Below are 18514 nucleotides of genomic sequence, written 5' to 3' on the forward strand. Positions count from 1 at the left end.
ATTTCTTCATATATTTTTCTCCTCAGGTTGTGTGGTGTGGTAAAGCATGTTGTGAACCCCTCAGAATGTTCCTCTCCCGAGAGATGCATCTTAGCCTACCTCTATGATCTCTATGTGTCATGTAGCCACCTCAGAAGTAAATTTGGAGACCTCTTCAGGTGGGTAGAAGAAAATCAACAGGAATAGGATCATGCCTGTATTTGGTAGTAACCCACCCAACACTGTCATCCTTTTTAATAATGAAAATTAATCCTGATCACATCTGCCAGAGTTCATACTGAATTATCTTTCATTATTCCTTTAATCTCCTAGTAAATATTTATGCTCATTTAGCTATGATTGCAATTCTGAGATATATTTGAGGAACTTTCTGCCTTTTGCAGTTGGGTAGTACCTCACTTGGAATGTGGTTTCCCTGCTGTTTGCATCCTTACTTTCTCACCACCTTTGCTTCTCGGCTTCCTTGACCATCCTATTTCAGAGGGTGTCCCTGAGTGGGTGTCGTTCTCTGCCTGTTAGTGCTTGCTCTACCCCCACGAGTAGTCAGGGGCTGGAAAGCGCATATTTATTGAATGTTATTTTGAGGAAATTTTGATTATTAATTGTAGGCGGTGGTAGGAAGGGGTACGCTAATAGCTGCAAAGTACATTTGTCATCTAGAAAGAAGTAAGGAAAGAACTATCAGTTACGGGTATTTGTAAATTCTATGAGCTTTGTCTTCTATGAGGTTTGTGTCGAGTGTGACTGCTAGTCCTTGCTTTGTTACCACAACCGTCCCTCCATCCCTTGGTTGGATTATTGCAGAGTTGTACCTGGTTTCTCTGCTTGTACGCCTGACTTCCTTAGCATATTGTCGGCATATCTACTCAAAACAAGAATACCTTGACGTTTTCTAGTGGCTTCTTATCTACACAGAATAAAATTCAGAGTCCTAACCTAGCCTTCAGGATCCACTGAATCCAGTCTCCACTTCTCTCTCTTCCCCTCTGTTGACTCCACTCTGACCACATCGACCTCCTTCCTGGTCTTCACATCCTGTAAGCACACTCCCATCTTGGGGCTTTTGTACTGGCTGCTACCCCGCTGGTGATCTTTCCCCTCTCTCGCTTACATGTCCTTGCACACAGTGCATTCACGGGCATGTACCTCTACCTCCCTGCCCACCTGTTTTAAATAGCATCCTTTTCCCCCTACTCTTTGTCATTCCCTGAACCTTAATACTTACTACCCCTGGGTGAATTACATGTGGATTTATGGTCTAGCTTCCTCCTAGAATGTAAACCTTGTGAAAGGAGGAACTTTGCTTTGCTTTACTGCCATATCCTGTACCTTGAAGAGCATTTGGCTTCTAGCAAAAACCTACTAAATGAAAGATAAATCCAAAAGAAAAAGCCAGGATACCTTTAATGGTATCGAAAGGGAAAAAAAAATGGGAGGGTAGGTCATCATGAAATGCCTATATTTCCAAATAACCCTCTGTAAGACATTTTAGTGGGTCTTAGGTAACATCTTTCTGCAAAATGATGCAATAAGCATAGTACCCTACATCCTTGCTTTACAAACAGCTTCATTTTCAGTTTACGGTTTTCACAGCGCTTTCTCATACATGATTTGGTTCTTGCAATACCCGAAGAGTGAAGTGAACTTCCCAAGAAAGTCCCGGTAGCCTGTTTAACCCCTAGTGCTCCCGTAGGGTAGTGCAAATTGTAACCTAAGTGAATGTGAGTAAGGTACCCTGGGTGTATGAGGGTTTAGGAGACCAACAGGGAGCTGAGGGTCAGCACAGTGTCACATCACAGGGAGTGGCTCTGACTTATGTTTCCTCAGTTAAAGATCCAGTAAACCAGTGTGGCTCTCAGGAAGCCCTGAGGTCAGGCATTATTTGTGGATTGGGACTAAGAAGAATGGCCAAATAAAAGCTAGCTGCTCAGGGAGAATCCTATCAGTATGCTAATTAAACAGTTTGAATAATTAGATCTCAAGGAGCATCTGTAACATTGTGCAAGAGGATTACGTGGGGAAATAGAGCAGGGATCACATCTTGCACTGTGTACCCAGGGCTGCACACAGTTCTTTCCATCAAGATCTTTAAGCCTCCCCTGCAGTCACAGGAAGTAGAAATGACTGTTCCCATCAACAAGTGACTATTTCTCATCGTAAGTTAATGAATAATGGAGCCTAGATTCATATATAAGTCCTCCTGGCCTCAAGTGTGTGTTGCTTTTATTACTCTGTCAGGTTTTTCAGGTACAGGCAATCTCAGAAGGAAAATGAGTTGTTGCCTTCGTTTCATATATGTCTGCAACAGAGAGGGGTAAGAATTTGAGAGTGACCTAGAAAGCAGCTAATGTTTTATTAAAGCTCGGAAGCGCATCTGGAAAGAGTGTAATAAATGGAACAGGAAGCCTAGAAATCAAGCGTAAGGAGACTTCACCATAAGCCACAGAATTCAGAAAAATTTTGCATCCTAGGCTGGAGGTGTCAGAGTCAACTGGAGAGAAGTCTCCAGACTGAAAGAAAAGTGGGGGGCTGAATCTTGTAACAATTGGGAAAGTCAAGTAGACTTATTATTCTGGTTTCTAATAGACATAGATTGGTAGAAGTAGGGAGGAAAACCGACAGTGCTTTACTATTTGCTGAAATCTGATTCATAATTTAAAACGACACTCAGGGTGTGGAGAGGTGGAGAGAACCAGCAAAGAGCAAAGTTTGTTTTTGTTTCATTTTTAATGAGAAAGTGAAATGAATTAAGAACTACTGCTGAGGGAGAATGAGTGAAAAGTCAAGTAGAAAATGGGGCAAGAGTTAGGGCAGGAAAAAAGGGGAGATGTTTAAAAGCCCTGGGGACTGACACGTTCATCATTCTGAATGAGTCATACTGCAAATTGCGAGCTGGCCTCCTTCGGGGACAGCCGACACCGCTCCATAGAAGTTGTCTGCCGAGAAAGAGAGCAGAGAGGGCCAGAACTGCTGCTGTGGGGTGGTGGGTGGCTTTGGTCCTGTCTGCCAGACCCGAATTGCCCCGAACATTAAGTTGGCCTGAAAACCTCCTAAGGGGGACTCTTCTCTCGGGATGCATTACAGTTGCTGCCATTGAGTCTGCCCCTAAATGAAATCGCTTTCCAGTTATTCTAGTTTTGTTTTGTTTTAACTCTTCTCCTTGTAACCTCAGTAGTGCCTGTTCAAAAGTTAAGCAAACCATATATAATAATGTGATGCCTGCAAATTCTAACTTGAGATGGGATCCGGACTTCATGATGGATTTCATTGAGAATCCTTCAGCTCGTAGCATCAATTACTCAATGCTGGGCAAGATCCTCAGTGACAACGCGGCCAATCGCTACAGCTTCGTCTGTAACACGCTCATGAATGTATGTATGGGCCACCAGGATGCGGGAAGGTGAGCCGGCTTACCTGGAATTCACATCGAGCAACCCACTCGTTGCCTTGGTGTTACTTTTAAACTGATGTCGTTGGCGATTGCCTGGGCTGACATTTGGATGTTGTCTGCTTTTTGTCCCGTCCCCCCCCCCCCCCCCATTTATTCCAGAATTTCTTTCTGCTCTATACTGTGATTTCCTTTGCCTGACAGGCCATCCTGGCTGGATTGCTCTGGCATGAGATGCTTTTGATGTAAACTCTAGGTTACCGATCTACTCCTAAAAACGTATATAATACGTAATGTTTTTATTCAAGCACAAATAAAAGAGACTTAGATCGGGGGCATCTGGGTGGCTCAGTTGATTTGGCCTCTGACTTGATTTTGGCTCAGGTCATGGTTTCAGGTGCTGAGATCGAGCCCTGTGTTGGGTCCGGGCTCAGCATGGATCCTGCTTCTCTCCCTCCCTCTCCGCCTGCCCTTCCCCCTGCTCATGTGCAATCAGTCAATCAATAAAATTTAAAGTGGAGGGTTTTGTTTTGTGTGTGTGTGTTTAAGAACACTCTCTTTTGGCCTACCTAAATTACATTGTGTCTGTAATTTTTTTTTTGTTTTTGATGCCTCTAAAAATTTAAATTTGTAAGTCAGGTTTGTTCTCAGAACAAAAATATGGTAATTGGCATCTGTACTGATTTTGCTCAACAAACTAAATATTAGAAAACCTTTGAAGCCAGGTACTTTTATCTTTGGTTCCAGGTTCTACTTGGTTATTTAACAAATGGGTATTTATTAAATCTTTGAATCTTAGAAATGAATGGCTTGTTTGATGGTAGTAAGGTATGTGTTCATTAAGTTCTATTTCTCTCTTGTTACTTTTTACTGTTTTCTTTTTCCTCTTCCTAGGATCAACGACATCGCCAATTTCTCCTCGGAGCTGACAGCTTGCTGCACTGTTCTTAGTTCAGAATGGCTGGGAGTTCTGAAGGCTCTTTGTTGTTCTTCAAATCATGTGTGGGGGTTTAATGATGTGCTTTGCACTGTGGATGTAAGTTTTCTTTTTCATGTAAAAACTCATCTGTGCAATTAAATAGTTAGTAATTCTTTTTAATTGACTTAACCCTTACCTGAGATAGAAGATATTTATTTTTCTTTTTCTGCCCAAAAGCAATAAACGAGATTGCAGTTGCCAAGGATTAAATAAAAGAAAAAAAAATTGAAATATATACAATAGCTTAATCTACAGCAGAGATGCCAAGCGTTTCCCTGTTTCTTAGCTGAGATTTCTTACACACAGCCTCTTCAGGGTTGTCCTTTCACACTGTTTACCAAGTGTCTCGGGCTCCTCATGGTAAAAGACATAATTTGCCTAAGGCAGTCTACGTTTTGCAGAGAACCAGTTTGTTTTTTAAAGATCAAGGTGCATTCTATGAATACAGGTTTTACTGTGTTGCCTCAGAATGTCCTGGCCCACATTCATTGGCATATCCAGTCTTTTTAGTGATCGTGTCTGGAACTTGATAAAGAGATACCCAGGATACATCACTGATTTTCCTTTATGTATATCCATGATGTGTATATTTCTTAAAAATCTGTCACGATTGTCTGTTTTTTCCTATCGCTTCTTGGAGTGATTGTGTTTTGTGTTAATGTGTCTTCTGTGTAGAAGATGTTTATGCATTTTAAAAACCACCTTCCAGTTAAAGGTTTACTTTCTAGTTCTAGTATCTCAGGATAGAGAATTCTACTGCATTCTCTTAGCTACCCAAAGTTTTATATATATAAAAACTGATACCAGTGACCTGGTTTCCCAGTCAGGTGAGATCCCAGTTTTTATCTTTAACATCATTCCTTAACGTCTCGGTTGTTTTCTGTTCTACTTTCCCTTTGCTTCGCTCCTTCATCTGCAAAATCGGGATTCATAATAGTGTGAGCCTCATGGTGGCGTGTGTTAAATGAGGTGGTTTTTGTAAATCACTAACCACAGTTATTGGCATATAGTACAACTTAGTATGTAGGCTGCTGTTATGAGTGTTTTTTTATTACCGTTCTCTTCCAGAGTCTTGTGAGGTCTGTATTGGTAGAGTTTTCGTTGGGAATGAATTAATTTTCCTTCTCTTCTTTTTTTCACATTTTTTCCCTTTCTCTTTCTCTCAAGATTAGGGGTCAGTTGGAAATTTTCAGAGTTGTTAAAACTAATTCAATTATGCTATAGAATCATTAATAATTATCCTTGAAAAGAACTCTAAAACCTTAATGAGGCTTATTTTTGATTTAGAGGAGCTACCGTGTTTTTCCTTTGCTCCCTGATGATCTTACCCTTCAATGACAAATGATGCCATATTCTGCTAAGAAGTTTTATTTGCACTACGTCTTTTAGGAATTTCTTGATTTTTGTTTTTGTTTTGTTCGATTATACATACTCTAGAGAAAACTCAGTATCTCCTGTTAGGTTAGGATTTAGGTAATCCTCATTCTTTGTCTTACAAAGTAGAAATAGTCCTTACAGGATCATGAACCTGATATGTTCTCATTTCACTCTATTGGTTCATTTTGGGATTTTAGATCTTACTGGTATTGCCTACATTCACTTAGATATTAATCTTGGATGTTACTTGAAAGGGTGTTAGGTATTAAAACGTGTCAATGTTTTTCTTGAAGGTGAGTGACCTTTCATTCCATGATTCATTAGCTACTTTCATTGCTATTCTGATAGCACGACAGTGTTTCTCCCTGGAGGACGTCGTGCAGCACGTCGCGCTTCCTTCTCTCCTAGCAGCAGGTACGACACATCCGGAATGGCCCTTGTGATTTGATATTTGTCTGGGGGTGGTTTCTAGCTAGTACAACAGTAAACATACTGTTTCAGGGTCCATGCATCAGCCAGTGGTGTGACGTTGAGGTAAAGGTCTTAGTATGGTCAGTGTAGTTCTATACAAAGTCAAATGGATCCCTATGGAAAAGGTGGTTTTTACGGAAGCACTCTGGTTTCTCGAAAAAGCAGAAAAAGCATAGCGTAGTTCCTTAACTTCTTAATGTAAGGAGCATTTACATTTAAATTAGTCCAGATAAGTTAGCTTAATGGGAAACCCGAAGACCTATCCTTGAATAAATTAGAAAACTTGCTCTTAAAATCTTTCCTAGCTTGTGGAGATGCAGATGCTGAGCCTGGGGCAAGAATGACATGCCGACTCCTGCTTCATCTCTTCCGAGCTCCCCAGGCCTGCTTATTACCTCAAGCAACCGGTGAGCTGACAGCTGAAAAACCTTTGATTACATTTTCATTTGGAGGTAGAGTTTCTAAAATGACCAAGTAGGCTGTCCATTTTGTCATTTCCTTCCTGATTTGGGTTGAGCTTGCTTTTGCAGGTGAGGAAGGAATGCAGTAATGCCCCTGAGAGGGCCGTCAGCACCTTTGATTTATGCAATATCAGGATGTATTGAGAAACTCAAATCAGTAGTTAATAAACAATAAAAATACTTTTGCTCTTAGGCCGAGCCATGCTGGTGGGCAGCCTCATCCTCTCATCTACTATGTATGTTGGTTATGAACCACATCATAGCAGCTTAGGGCAGGGATGATTCATTTTTTCTTTTACTAAGGTAAAAGGAAGAAGGTAAGAGGTCTAGGAGTGTTAGTGCAGTGTGTTTCCAAAGGTCATTTCCATAAAGGGGTATGTGTGTGGTTGTGTGAGAATCAACGTACGTAGATGAAAGTCATTATTGTTTTGTTCTGTCTCTCTAGGGAGCAAAGACATTGTTTTAATAATTAAAAAAGAGAATTTTAAGAAAGGAATACTGACAGAGTTTCTTAGTGAATCCTTGAAGCATCGATTAAAGCTAGCTGAAGGCAGTTAAGGACACACAGTCTAAGAGTGAAAGACTCTGCTGATTGTAAATGGTTAGGAAAGATTGTTAGTGACGGTCATGAGACCATTCAAAGTTTGCTGTTGTTCTCCTCCTAGGCAAACCTTTCCCTGGAATAAGATCATCTTGTGATAGACACCTCTTAGCCGCTGCTCACAACAGCATTGAAGTGGGAGCCGTGTTTGCTGTTTTAAAAGCGATTATGATGCTTGGTAAGACTATCCTGGCACTAAATGTGGTTAATCACCAGAAACAGAGGAAAAATAATTTATATTCAGGATCAACTCTAATTCATATTATTAGCAACGTGGTTTGGTTTGATTTGGTTTGGTTCTCCTGGCAAAATTAGTTGGCTTTCTCCAAGTACAAGATCAGTTGGACTTGAATTGTCTGCTCCTTACCTATAGTTCTCAGGGAATTTAAATATAATACTTTTTATTTTTGGATGACATTTTAACTACAGGATATTTTGTTTGATATAATAGAGATCTCAGACCCCCAGGTTGGTTTTATCTTTATTTGTTGGCATAAGTCACATTTTATGAAGGACACAGATGCCACGGTGATCTAACCAAAGGTTGAACTGTTTTATTATATATCAGGAGTAGAACACCAGAAAACCTGGATTTTAATCTTAATGTCTCTGCTCCTTATTGTGACCCTGAACAAGTATATAAACTTCTACTTTAGCTTTTTCATAAATCAGGTAATATTTGCAATAATGTCAGTATTATTAGCAAATCAATGTTAGATGTCAGGATTTTAAAAAGTTTAATCCATAATTTCCAAGATGTCCATCATACTCTTAATGGCATATCCGTTCCTGGGGTAGTAGTACTGCATTTTCTGTTCATTTATAGTGTAATACTTTAAGACATTTTTATTCTATAAAGTGTTCAGGATTTGAATGAGTAGTAAGTCTTGAGTCCACAATGCCTAATTCCAACTGTGGCAACCCTCTTTTGGCCTTGACTTAACAAAAGTCTTATGTTCTGAAGGAGCTCTCTTTGATTAGAACAGAAAGTAGATAGGCATCATTTTAGAGGAGTCCTAAAGAACATTATAATTTGTACTCCTGTTTGAATGTTATTTGGTGATGATGAAGCATAATGGGATTTCCATTTAAAAATTATTTTAAAAGTTCACGTTAAAAAAAAAAGTTCACCTTAAGAAGAGAATATATATATACACATATACATATTTACGTATGGTTTGTAATTTTTGCAGTAGTTTAAAGGTTGGAGAAAACATTTATATATGCATTATTTATATCTCAAATGCCTTGGAAATGCCTATAATATTCTTGCAGTAAAAGAGAAAGGTAGGGGCACGTGGAGGGCCATGCCTCATTTCTGAGTTTAGGAGCTTATAGTATTAAACAAACAACATTAAATGCTCTTTTCAGTAAGTAAAATTTCTCTCCTCTGATCATGTTTGAAAAGAAAATGGCTGGTCAGTCTACTTAAATAAAATGTAGGGACCATGAAGTTAGGGACTTGCTTTTTATTTATTTATTTATTTTTTCAAACTTTGGTATCTCTAATGCCCATCAGAGAAACTAGACAGGTTTTGAAATAGTAGCTTTTCAACAAGCTAATGTTTGGAGTGCGGCTGCAGAGGGGATAGACACTGAATGGCAGAAAGCACGATGAGGGCCGTCGAGGCCCTTGCCCCTTCATTTGGAGGACTGGTCCAGTTTTAACTAAAATTTGCCAACTTCTTTAAGGAGTCACAGAATTGTATTTTAATATCCATGTGTAATAACCATTCATCTTTGATTGGCTTTCCTTGACTTTTTTTTTTTTTTTTTAATTCATCTCAGTTCTTGTTAGATAGTGAATGCTTCAGGTCTGAGAAGTCACAATCAGGTCATTGGATGTCAGGAGAGCCTTGGACTAGGTAGTCACTGAACACTTCTCTATTCTGTTACTTGCATAGTTACAGAAGTTTCTGGCACAGTCTCCTATACCTTCTCTGTCATCCTAACATCTATAATAAATGAGAATCTGAATGAGGATTTCCTAGGCAGAGGTGTTTGTTTCTCTGATTTTGTTTTTACAGAAGTTTTAATTTCTCTACTTCACCCTGTCCTTACCAGTGTTCTCTCAAGTCATGTCCACCATGATCTGTTTTGAATTTGGGAGATAAAACTGTTATATAGGAATTGGTTTTTAATTTATGCTGTAGTTTAACATAAGGTGTAGATATAGTTGTTTATATCCCCAAAAGTTGGGGAAAGCGTGCTAAATTTTGGGACGTATCTTTCAGCTCCCAACGAGCTCTGTTGAATTAAATAAACTCGTGGGTGAAAAATTGGTACTTTTTCTATTGTGTATTTTAATGAGGAATGTTTGATAATATATAATAAGATATTGATACTTGAAAAGTATTGTTCCCCCCCCCCCTTACAGTTTTATAAATAAGTATTCACTGAGCCATTCTGATTTTTTAAATTTTTCAGCAGAGTCAAAACTTTTTCTTGGTTGACCTGTGGGTTTTAAAAGGCTTTTTGCACTGAGCTGGGCTTGATTTTACTCCTAGTGGGCAGTGAGTGGGCCTCATCTAAAGTCATTTGTTGGTTCCAGGAAATTTTCTCGTTCAAGATTTGCAATCCTTTGGGTAAACAGGCAAAAGTTGAGAGGCTCTGTTGTCATTTGGCAGTCGTTATTACCAAATTATATTCTCTCCCTTTTAAAATATGACAGTGATTTTGTCTTTCACAGCTAGAGGAGATTTCTTATTTCCAGCTGTTCAGATGTTCCGCTCCATTTTGTCCCCAAACACTTGGTTATGAGGGAAGCCCTCTCCTTAGTTTCATGTGACTCAGTATAGGAGAGGTTGATGTGCTGAGGTTCTCTAATTTGGATGTTTACAGAGAGGAAAGTGAGAGGCTTGGGTTATTCAACGAGTGCCCTATGTTTAGGGCTTCCTTAGTATGCATTGCCCTTTTCCATTCCCAGGGATATAATCTCTCTTGTCAAGAAGTTGATAGTAAGGTGGGCTAAGGCAAAACTTTTCTCTTGACCTATGGATAGAAAATAAGTCATTGTAAGAGAAGAAATGGAAAAGGGACACCTAGAAGGGTGAGTAACCCATTTTTTCCTTGTCTATAAGTCAAATGAATTTGAATATTGAATACATGTGTGCTTGAAATATTGGTGGAATCAGTGTTCTCTAATTATGAAGAATGATTCCTAATGGCCTTTCTAAGTTGAGTGAACACGTACTTGATTCTGTAAACAAAATAAGGGATACGTCTTGAATATGCTTTTTTGCCATGTCCAGTGAAACTTCTCTGGGTTCTTGCATTTGTTCTCTAGATCCTCTCTCTCTCTCTCTCTCTCTCTCTCTCTCTCTCTCTTTTTCTCTCTTTTTCTCTCTTTTTCTGTCTCTCTCTCTCACTGAACAACGGGCTGTGCCATAATGATGCCGTTCACATATTTTAAATCCCCGAAGGCTTGCTTCATTTACTTCTCAAGGATTTGGCAATATTTTGAACTTCTGTGATTTTGCTTTTGTGGTTCTATTATTTAGGAGATGCCAAAATTGGCAATAACAATGTCAGCTCTTTAAAGAATGATGACTTCACCATGAGGGGTTTACGACGTGATGGGAATGCGGATGATATCTGGACTGCCTCACAAAATTCAAAATCGTGTGGGAAAAGCATTTCCATAGAAACTGCCAATTTAAGAGAATATGCTAGATATGTACTGAGGACTATCTGTCAACAGGTATTTTTCAGACTTAATTTGCCTTTAACTTTGAATATATAATTGTTCTTGGGAGAGAAATGCTCAGTGTTATTGGAAACTTGCATATGGGGGGATCCTTTCTGCTAACTTTATTTGGAAATCAAATTTGTTGAAAAGTTGCAATAATATTGAAGAACTCTAGGATATATGCTCTTTATGCAGATTCACCAGTTTTTTACATTTTGTCACATTGCTTTATGATTCTCTCTCTCTATCTATCTCTCATGAATAAATAAAAACCTTTAAGAAATATCAAGAAATTGACTGTGGTACAGTAATTTTTTCTCACCTACAGGCCATATTCAGTTTTGTCAGTTGTCCCAATAATGTTGAATTTGTCTGAAATTTCCCTTAGATTAGCTTCAGATTACACATTCTTGGCCAAGATGCTACAGAACTAATACTGTGTTCTTATAGGGCAGTCATGCCTAAAGACACATGGTGTCCATTTGTACCTCACTGGCACTGATCATTTTGAACAAGGTGCCTCCATTGTATGGTTTCAAGATTGCACTGAAAGTTACCATTTTTATTCCTTGCAATCAGTAAATAGTCTTTGGGGAGACATTTTGAGATAATGCAGATATCCTGCTCCTCATCAAACTCCACCACCTCTATGGCATTCATTTTGATTCTTGTCTAAATTAGTCTTTATATGAAGGTTCCAAAATGGGGATTGTTTTTGCCCTCAACTCCTTTAGAGTTAATGATTTGCATTCTACTCTAAGAAAAGCCTACCCTTATTTTTTCCCCCTTATTCTTAGTTATTTGTTTTCCATATGGATTATAATATACTGTCCTTAGTATTTTCATGTTCAAATTATCTCAGATTTGTCCAGTGGGAACCTTGTCACCCTGGCTTTTAAGTTGTTTTGACATGTGCCCCCACCCCCTCCATCCCCCCACTGCCTGTAGTTTCGTAGTTTCTTACTTCCTAACCTACCTTGTACTTTCCCTATTCCAAATCTGGAATTACTCATTCCTCCAAGGAATTCTGGTTCTAGTTAGTAGAGGATGGTACTTCAACACCAAGATGTGGGCATTATGGTGCTCAGTACAGTAAAGGTAGGAAAAAATATATCCATATACATATAAGTGTGTGTGTGTATTCATGAGTTCATACTGATATGTCCACTTCTAATAACTCTACTTAGTTCTTCTTTGCATTCTCCCCTTCCTTATTATTAATGTCTTCCACAGCAAGAACTCTGGCTCCCAGTAACATCAACCATTTACTCATTTACTTAATTCTGTACTATACCTGAAATAGTTTTCAGAATTGCTACATTTATACCATTAGGAAAAAATGACAAAGAGTTGAAGATTTGCTTATAGTTATTTTTTTCCCTAAAGGTTTACAATATTGTGTTAAAAAGGTTTTTGAGCTTTCTCCTTTAAAATGGATGTTATTCATTTGAAATAGAATTAGTTTCATTTGTTTCTGTTTGCATTCAGTTTAGATCCCCCTTTTCCTCCTCCTCACCTCAGCTCTGCTTTAGCATGTTTCTACAAGTCAACTGCACATAAAGGTGTACTCAGAGATGTGTCCTCTGTCCCTTGTCTTTTCCATCCTGTGTTTTATCTGCCTTTGGTGTGATCAGTTTTATTATTTTTGGATTTATCTTCCTTTTTTTCCTTTTAATTTCTCTTTTCTTATAAAAGAAAGAAAACATGGCATACCATACAGGCTGTTTTCCATTTTGATGGAGACATTATGTTAACAGGGTCATATTTTTATCAGAGCATATTGTAATTACAGTAAAAGTTCACTAAATAGCCATATAGATAATGAGAGGCAATGTGCATTGGTTTCCAACCAGTATCGTCAAGGGCCAAACAATTTTAATGCCTGAAAAATATTACTGATGTATGAGTCCCACCGTCAGATATGTATGTGATGGGGCCTGGGCTTTTGATTTTTAGCAAGCTCCCCAGATGACTTTAGTAGATACTCAGCATTTGGCTACTGGTGTTTAAGAAACAGGCCTCTTCTGAAACAGTTCTGGGTTCACACTGGGCTCTGTTGATGATTTCTTCCTTCTACAGTACAAGTGTTTGCATTTGAAACAATGATAAAGAAAGGGTGATGGGGTTTAAATTGGTAGAAACTCTCTGGAGGGCAACTGGCTATATGAACCAATAGTTTTAAATTTTGGTATACTCCTTGACCCAGCAATTAATTGTACTTTTATGAAATTATCCTAAGAAATTTATTGTATAGAAAGTAGATGTGCACTCATTTATAATAATAGCATTTGTAATATAAAAAATGAAGACAGTTTTCTAAATATTTTACTCTGTTCTTTCTAATCAGTGGAATATTGTATGTGTGACATGAAAACAAAGACCTCTTATAACAAAGAATCATTACCATTATACAACAATATTTTCTTTACTATCTTTAGCTTTCTTTTCTTTCCTTTTTTGGCATACTGGCTTTCCAAACGTTTTTAAACCACTTTGTATTTTTAGCAAATCAAAATACCAGAAATTTTGTTTTTCAGACTTTTCCCACCTACTCTTCTCATGTAATTGTTTTTTAATTGGAAGATTTTTGTCTGCTTTATATTCCATTGTGCACCATGATTTAGTGCACATCACGGGTCACATATAGAAAGTCTCTGCCTGTCAATCTAACTGCCAATTTTTTTCTTTAGGAATGGGTAGGAGAGCATTGCTTAAAAGAACCGGAAAGATTATGCACAGACAAAGAGCTTATATTGGACCCTGTGCTTTCAAATATGCAAGCACAGAAATTACTGCAGCTTATCTGTTATCCTCATGGTATTAAAGAATGTACGGAGGGCGACAACCTGCAAAGACAGCATATTAAGCGTATTCTTCAGGTGAGTGATTAGAGTCTGAAGATTCTGTTCCTGTCATGTAACACTTTTTTTTTTTTTTTTTACCCCCTCTGTGCTAATTAAGTCTTGACTTCAATTCTGATTTTTATTCTCCTAATTTTCTTTTCTGTGTAATTGCTGCACTTCATTGATAGGTAAATATAGATACTGCAAATGCTACACTAACATAGTATAAATGTTGATGTTTTAAGTCTATTGTATTTAGATGAGACTTAAGCTTTCTGGAGGGATAGTCTTAAATATATTATTCAAAAAGTACTGAAGTTATTTTGGAATGGGATTGCTTAGATACATAGGTTTTGAGAGAAGAAATCCTTGTATTATTTCCAGTACCTGGCTGAGTAAGTGCATTATTTTATTTTATTTATATATTTAAAAAAATATTTATTATTTTGAGATGGAGCGAGAATGACTGAGTGAGCAATTGAGAGAGAAAACAGAAGCAGAGGGAGGGGTAAGGGAAGAGGGAGAAGCAAGCTCCCCACTGAGTAGAGAGCCCAACATAGGACTCAATCTCAGGACCCCTGGGATCATGACCTGAGCTGAAGGCAGACACTTAACCAACTGAGCCACACAGGCACTATAGATGTGCATCATTTTAATGTGTTTTTGTTTTTAATTTTTTTACGTCTACAATAAATGTATGTGATGGACCTGGAAGCCTTTTTGATCTCTACAAATTCCTTTAATCTGCACGATTATTCTCTTCTTTCTTGAGAGAGGGAATACTGCAAGGATTTAATATGTTTATTAAAGACCCATTAAGTATCCTTAATGTGTTAATTCTTTCCATTTCCCCAGAACCTTGAGCAGTGGACACTAAGGCAGTCCTGGCTAGAACTCCAGTTAATGATCAAACAGTGCTTGAAGGACCCTGTGAGTATATATTGGAAGCATGTGTTATATATGCAAAATGTTGTGAACTGCATGATCACGTTGATGTTTGAAGATGAAGTAAAACATATGCATGCTAGTTTTCTTATGTGTAACTCCAGGGCTCTGGTTCAGTGGCTGAAATGAACAACTTACTGGACAATATTGCCAAGGCAACAATAGAGGTATTCCAGCAATCCGCTGACTTGAACAATAATTCTTCTAATTCTGGAATGGGCCTCTTCAACCCAAATGGCATTGGAAGTACTGATACAAGTAGCACGAGGCAGAATGGAATAAAGACATTTCTAAGGTATTTTTTTTCCTGCAGTTTGACTGGGTTGTCATTACTTTGTCACATGTAATGGTATATTTTTATTTGCACGATGCAGTTACTTTTTCATAAAGCTGCAGCGATGTGGAATTACTTGTGTCAGCTACCATTATTTAACAATATATTAAAGGGCATGATGACGAATAATATCTCAGTGTTTACCACATCTGCCCTCCTTAGAACCACATATGACACACAGAAGGGATTAATTTCTTTATTGTCTCTTTATGGCTACTCTGTTCCATAGAATTCAGTATATAGGAAACACTTTTCCTGCCATCTTTGTTAATTGGCAGTGTTGCACAAGTAATAATCATGTTAGGCAGAGTGATTTATATTTTGTCATTTGGGTATAAAGTATAACTAGTGAATTTTGAAACCTTAAAAATTGGTTATTAATATGCTTATTAAGCATAGTCGGGAAATTTCATATCTTAACTATGACAGTAAAGTGTGTTGCTTGTACAAAAGGAGTGTTGCCAATCAGAGAGCTAGAATCATCAAAAAACACTTGCATGGTCTTAAAAAGTTTAGTTATGATATTCCCTCATAACCCCACATTTTATTGCTTTCCATAGCAAGAGTGGAAAAGTATGTTCAACTCTTTGGTATTTGGGAAGAGGAAAGATAGTACAGAGATAAAGGAGAAATTTTAGGGTACCTGGTGCTCCTTATGCATGAAAGTTTTGCCCTGGAGTTTCTGTAATAACTGTGAGAGTAGAGAAAAAGGACACCTCCTTGGGTCTGACACCTATTTCTGATTTTAGTTCCTCTGAACGCAGGGGTGTGTGGCTGGTGGCCCCCCTCATTGCCAGGCTGCCGACCTCTGTGCAAGGAAGAGTACTGAAAGCTGCTGGAGAGGAGCTGGAAAAGGGGCAGCACTTGGGCTCCTCTTCCAAAAAGGAAAGAGACAGACAAAAACAGAAAAGGTACGGCTGCAAGGTGTGTCTCTGTGTGAGGGGCTAAGGAATGATGAGAACAAGGGGCATCTTGCAGACATACATGGTCACGGTACCCAGACTACACTGAAACTATGGTTTTAAGTGGAAAGGACAAGATTCTGTTTAAGTGGAGCTCTGTTCCTAAAATGCTCCAGGTTCTAATACTTAGTACACCAGTTTTCAGTTTTGCCTGTGTACCCGAATCACCGCTGAACCATTTAAATACTGACTTCTTAGCCCCGCTGCTGAACTGTTGAATCAGATCTGGAGATCCATTTAGTTCCTGTATTGTACATTTAATTACTTTTCATTGTTTTAATTATTTATGTTTAAATTACGTAGAATCATTTCTAATTCTTTTTGAGCCCTAAGATAGTCATATTTGAAACATTTAGGCTATTCTAGACTGAATACTAAAATGTATAAGCCACTGAGTTTAATCTTTTCTTCATTTATTTGAGGCCCTAGAAAAGATTTCAAATAATTAAACTTGCAAACTGACTCTGTTACTGAGAAAGAATAAAGCTGCGTTCTAATGTGGAAAAATGAATTTGGCACCTCAGGAGTGAAAGGGAATAATGATTTCTTCCATTAAAAAACAAACAAACCCAAATCTGAACATGTATTCTTCTTACCCCTAATTAATGATATTTTAGTAGCTACCATTTATTGAGCACTTATAAAATACCAGTGTGTGAAACTCATCGTATACATACATGAACTTTTCAGTTCTCACAGGAATCATATGTGGTGGGTACACTCTCCTTCTACCCTTCTCCAGATGAAGAAAGGGAGGCAATTGAAAAGTTAATTTCTCAAGGACACACAGCTAGGAAGTTGTAAAACAAGTTTTTAAACCCAGGTGGACAGGGCACCTGGGTGGCTCAGTGGTTGAGCATCTGCCTTAGGCTCAGGTGGTGATCCCAGGGTCCTGGAATCGAGTCCTGCATCAGGTTCCCTGTTTCTCCCTCTGCCTGTGTCTCTGCCTCTGTCTGTGTGTCTCGCATGAATAAATAAATAAAATATTAAAAAAAAAAAAAACCACCCAGGTGGTCTGGCTCCTAAGACTGTGCTCTTTAACTGAACTGCATTTTGGTAAAGACCTAGTTTTGCATGTATTCTGTTTGTTAAGACCTGTTGTTTGGCGTCACCGTTGTGTCAGTCAACCCACCAGATGACTTAATTTTAATTCTGAAACTTAATTTGCTAATGGATGGTTGTGTGTACATTGCCTCCTTTCCCACGGGGGCGGGGGGGCACAGATGGTATTACAGAGCTTAAAGATGACTCTTCTCAAATCAGTCTCTCTCAGCTCTGCTGGTAGAGGCTGAAGCACATTGAAATATTTGGGTCTCAATCTCCTTTTAAGATTTTTTTTTGCCGGGTCACCTGGGTGGGTCAGCAGTTGAGCGTCTGCCTTTGGCCCAGGGCATGATCCTGGAGACCCAGGATGGAGTCCTACATTGAGCTTCCTGTGTGGAGCCTCCTTCTGCTTCTGCCTGTGTCTCTGCCTCTTTCTGTGTGTGTCTCATGAATAAATAAATAAAATCTAAAAAAAAAAAAAAAAATTTTTTTTCCAGCTTAGCACTTCGTCAGTATGATTTGTTCTCTGATAATTGAAGAAATATTCATACAATGACAATTTAAAATAGATTTTTTTTTTTAATTCAAATGCCTTAAAAACATCTTAAGACTACGGGATATGGTTGATCACTCACAAGCTCACTGCTTTTGGATCCTCAGATCCAAAGGTGCTGATCTTAGTTCTCTCAATTCCCACCCCTGCACTCCCCCAGCATGCTCCTACAGTATGAATCTATGCCAGTTTGGGACTGTCTTCAAGAGCAAGAGAGCATATTAAATTATTCAGAAGCATCACAGTGGTTTTTAACCTTATATATAGAGTTATGATTTAGCTTTTCAAGTAGGCTTTGGCTATTTACTACTCTTTTCCCTTTTCTAGAAGTAAAATAAATAAGACCCAGTAACCCAAGGGCAAGAGATCTATGTTGCACAGGAAGTAATCCATCCTCTCTAACTAGATCTGCTGTTACTACTTCCTTTGTAGTATGTCTCTTTTGAGTCAACAACCTTTCCTCTCGCTGGTCCTTACCTGCCTTAAGGGACAAGATGAACAACGGGAAGGCCTCCTAACATCTCTTCAGAATCAAGTTAATCAGGTAAAGTATACTAGAATATTAAGCCAGGCAAGTATTTTTCTAATGGCATTAGTTTGTTTTCCTTTCAAATATTTTGCTTAAGAAGGCGACAACATATTTAGATTAGATTAGATTGTCCATGTACTGTGGCAGTCAGGGACCTCTACCTGGCAGTCATTCCAGTCACCACAAGATTCATAGTTTTGTAATAGTAATTATGCATTGGATAAATATCTCTGTCCCATAAATGTATAACATTTTGTACATTGCCTACAAGTTTGACAAATCTGCTCCTCTCCTGACCCTGGCTCTTGGGAGAGATCCCGGAGCAATGAGTGCTGTAGG

At 38.4% G+C, this 18514-nt stretch overlaps 2 protein-coding genes across 10 annotated transcripts in view; one reads left to right on the forward strand and one right to left on the reverse strand.

The window, feature by feature from the left end:
* MED12L (mediator complex subunit 12L) overlaps positions 1–18514 on the forward strand; it is a 323809-nt gene that overhangs the window by 252003 nt on the left and 53292 nt on the right. For 5 of the 8 annotated variants that reach the window (XM_072727143.1, XM_072727148.1, XM_026015744.2 and 2 more), the window contains 12 exons: positions 27–158; positions 3173–3400; positions 4283–4424; positions 6038–6158; positions 6521–6622; positions 7342–7455; positions 10778–10977; positions 13656–13844; positions 14664–14738; positions 14858–15048; positions 15837–15998; positions 18079–18190. In XM_072727143.1, coding sequence (XP_072583244.1) covers positions 27–158; positions 3173–3400; positions 4283–4424; positions 6038–6158; positions 6521–6622; positions 7342–7455; positions 10778–10977; positions 13656–13844; positions 14664–14738; positions 14858–15048; positions 15837–15998; positions 18079–18190 — 1768 coding nt within the window. The remainder of the gene's footprint in view (positions 1–26; positions 159–3172; positions 3401–4282; positions 4425–6037; positions 6159–6520; positions 6623–7341; positions 7456–10777; positions 10978–13655; positions 13845–14663; positions 14739–14857; positions 15049–15836; positions 15999–18078; positions 18191–18514) is intronic. The other 3 variants (XM_072727149.1, XM_072727144.1, XM_072727147.1) reach the window with 1 other exon arrangement.
* P2RY12 (purinergic receptor P2Y12) overlaps positions 1–18514 on the reverse strand; it is a 46762-nt gene that overhangs the window by 24001 nt on the left and 4247 nt on the right. The window lies entirely within an intron of this gene.

The sequence above is a fragment of the Vulpes vulpes genome, chromosome 11, assembly GCF_048418805.1.
Source record: "Vulpes vulpes isolate BD-2025 chromosome 11, VulVul3, whole genome shotgun sequence".
NCBI lineage: Eukaryota > Metazoa > Chordata > Mammalia > Carnivora > Canidae > Vulpes > Vulpes vulpes.